Source organism: Leuciscus leuciscus (assembly GCF_965113295.1).
Source record: "Leuciscus leuciscus genome assembly, chromosome: 17".
In the NCBI taxonomy this organism is placed as follows: Eukaryota; Metazoa; Chordata; class Actinopteri; order Cypriniformes; family Leuciscidae; genus Leuciscus; species Leuciscus leuciscus.
This window is the reverse complement of record NC_138741.1, coordinates 38,016,009-38,019,686: the sequence shown is the minus strand read 5'-3', so window position 1 is coordinate 38,019,686 and position 3,678 is coordinate 38,016,009. Positions and strand designations below refer to the sequence as shown.

The window sequence follows — 3,678 nt, the reverse complement described above, 5'->3', positions numbered from 1 at the left end:
ATTAAACTGAGATGTGCGCTGTTTTCCCAGACAGCAACAGTGTTGGCTCAGATCCGGCACACATCCGGCCCACATGGATTCCACACGGCCCAGATGAGGGCCGGATCTGGGGCGAAACTATGTTGGCATGATTTTGGTCAGAATTGATCCCTAATGTGAACCCACACAGTTGCGCTGCATAAGAAATGAATCCCTGTATTGTCTTCTCCTTCACTATCCGTCTGGTCGGGTCGAGACTGTGGCGGATTCAAGTTTTCGTCAATGAAGAGACAGATTCCACCTGGGGTGCGTGTCCCGTACAACGATGTTACCCGCTGCTTAACTACCACACTACCCAGCATGCAATTTTGCATTTAAAAGACTTCTTAATAGCCGCCCAAACACAGCCCTGACGTCTAGGCTAAACAAGGCAACAGTGAAAATGTAACCATAACCCAAGAATAGACTAGACATGTCAAAGAAATGAAACCAAACACCTAATCACTGTTGACTTTGTTTATGATGGAATTTCAGAGATCTCACAAGTTATTTTGGCAAAAACGACAAGTAACCAAATTCAAGGTTATTTTGTCTAAAAGTGGGTGACTATATCCGGACTATATCGGGTCTGTATTAACCGAGAGTTATATTAAGCTGGGTATGATGCATTGTTGGTGAAATTAACTAACTTTCCCAAAACCATAGTAATATGGTCACGCCCTCGCCGTTTGGTTTAACAATATCGGACTGTTGTTAATGATGTCTTGCACAGGTGGTGGAGTCATAACTTCTACTAATGAATCGGTTTAAGCCTCTCCAATAGGAATCTGTGCGTTCGGGAGTGTCGCGTGAGGACGGTAAAGTTCCCCACGCACACAAAAAGCTGCTTGGTTTGAAAGTGCTGACAATGGATCCTTTTTGCATGCAAAATTTCCCTAATGTGACTCTGCACCTTTATCAGAGGTCAGATTATTACAGTTCATTTACACAAACAACAGAAAGACGTTCATTTTTTTAATCACATTAAGATACAGTATGTAATCGGTGTACACTTTACTCCCGCATACATTCGGTTCATTAACTGAGCAGCTTTCTCTTACATCATACTTTAGATTCCCAATATCGTTCCCTGATCGTTGACACACTAAAAATATATTAAAAAGTATATTGAAAGGTACAGAATGTACTGCATGTTAGCTTGCTTATTTTGCCCAAGCGCTTCTACATGAAGTCATACTAACAAGAATGTGTTTCTAACCGCAGAAGTTTGTGATGCAAATGTTTGTTGTAACTAGCGTTGTCAAAAAGTACCGACTTGACGCTTTGAGCGCTGTTGTGCGGAATCGAAAACACCTCTGATTGGCCGTTGTGTTCACGCGCTCATCAGATACGTCTGTGATTGGCTACAATGATCAGCGGTTCAAAAACATATTGCAAATATACATCAGTGACGCTCTTCAACGAGCGTTTGAACGCTCCCGTGCGTTGATCATTGTAGCCAATCACAGACATATCCAATGAGCACGTGAACACAACAGCCAATCAGAGGTGTGTACGATTCCGATCAAAACGTCACATTTTTGTCGAAGTCAGTACTTTTGACAACACTAGTTGGACTATGGTTTCAGGAAGCACCGAATCATTGAACTATCCCAGCTAACAAAAAAATATATACTAAGAACAATAGGTTACACTTTATTTTAAGGTGTCATTGTTACACTGTAATTATACATTTAAGAACTGAGTAATAATAAGTAACTACATGTACTTACTAAAGGGTTAGGAGTAGGGTTTGGTTTGGTTTAGGGTTATTTGCATGTAATTATGCATAATTAATAGTTATTACTATAGTAACTACATGTAACATATGTAACAATGACACTGTAAAATAAAGTGTTACTGAACATTTTGCAAACTTTCATATTGTATTGTAACTATTCATGACGGTATTTCTGAATGTTCAAAATGTGTTTTTAAATGTGTTAAAAATGCTTTTTGCTGGTTATGTGAGCGTTAAGGAAACATTCCGTTCTGATTATTAAAGTCCAGATAACTTTGAAAGAACGTTCTATTACCGTTACTGGACGAACGTTTGTTCTAGAACGTTCCCTGTCAGCTGGGATGTTGGTAATGACGGACCGTGTGACCATGTTTGCTTTAGGAAACGCACCCCAGGACTCGATCCCCCTCAGGTCCTCCGATCACGACAGCGCCACAGTTCACTTCAAGTAAATGACATCAGTAGTGAATGCCGAAGTCCCTGTACACTCGAGGACAACGGAGAGCGAAGCTGCTCAAACTCATGTTTGTTGGAAGCGGGATCTTTCTAATTGATATCTCGGGCTAATGGTCGTACAGCTGTCGGAGGGATCTAGGGGTAATAAGCTGTTTATAGGGACCGAGACTTCCAAGGCCATTTCTGACACGAAGCTATTGTGTCAACATGAGGTCAAACACCCCTCCTGTTCAATCTGCTCTCGTCTTCCAAGACCTAAAAATAAAGCTGGTGATAAAGACCTGCACCTGCCGCACATTTTGGATACATGGCTATAAAAGAGCAGATGATGGGCACCTCGTTTCCTCCGCCGGGGGCTTAACAAGCCCCAAAATAGGCCGTTTGACATATGGGCATCTGATTGTTTGAGTCTCCTGGACTTCTGCCACGCATCGTAAATCCGTTGAAACCACGTCCCCCTTTTTTGAACGACCCATCGTGCCTTCCTTCAGCTCAGACCCTCCGACTACATTTAGGCCAAAACATCAACGACAACAATAACAAGTAGTTTTAAAAAAGCAGTACAGTGCAACACAAGAGGTGGGCGCTCCTCCTCGTCCTCTCGATTTATTGCTGAGTTACTACAGAGTAAGATGAATGAGATCCCGGCGTCGTGACGTTTGGATAAACGCGTCACAGATGTCCAAAAACGCTCGCGGATGGCCAGGATTCAGGAGGTATTTTCAAGGGCGTCAGCAAAGTTCACATTTAGGGAAGAACCAGCGAGACGAGTCCAGACATCCCGCGGCTCATGAATATTTACAAGTCCTCAAGGTGTCCTAGCGTCGTGCCCGAGCCGTGACGCACGCTTCTGCGACACGCGTACGAGGGTCAAGCTGAATGAAAATGACCACCTACTCTGAAAATGACTTACAGATTCTTCCATCATCGTTTATAACCACAGATCATGAACAAAAAAAAAAGCATTACTGTACAAGTACATAGTATTTGTTATAGATTTTTTAAATTATTTTTTCCATTTATATTTAGGCTTTTTTTTTTTTTTTACTCCAGGTCTTTAAAAACGTCTCAGGTCTCGGGCGGTGTGTGTGTGTGTGTGTGTGTCCTCGGACCGAGTCTCGCTCTCTGGTGAGGTCACGTGACCACCCCTCAGCCAATCAGACCTTGGCCTCCAGCATCTCCAGGAAGAGTTTGTGCATGGGCACCTTGCCCTGCATCTTGATGCTGTAGAAGTGCTGGATGGCCTTGGTGGCGGTCTGCCGGAGCAGAGGCAGGGTCATGAGCAGCTTGCCGGCCCGCCGAGGGTCTTCTGTGTGCTGGCAGCTCTCGTAGTCCTGCAGGGCTTCATGAAGAGCGTCCTGGAGCTTCTGCACCGACTCCACGTCCTCTATGTGCATCGAGTCTGAGGAGAACAACACATGCTGAGTGAGCGCACACACACACACACACACACACACACACAC

General features: G+C 43.9%; 1 protein-coding gene across 2 annotated transcripts in view; it reads right to left on the bottom strand.

The window, feature by feature from the left end:
* Positions 1-480: 480 nt before the first annotated feature.
* The window catches only part of esrrb (estrogen-related receptor beta), a 100,683-nt gene continuing 97,485 nt past the window's right edge, over positions 481-3,678 (bottom strand). For both annotated transcript variants that reach the window (XM_082143656.1, XM_082143655.1), the window contains one exon: positions 481-3,617. In XM_082143656.1, the coding sequence (XP_081999782.1) occupies positions 3,373-3,617 (245 nt within the window). In that variant the 3' untranslated portion in view covers positions 481-3,372. The remainder of the gene's footprint in view (positions 3,618-3,678) is intronic.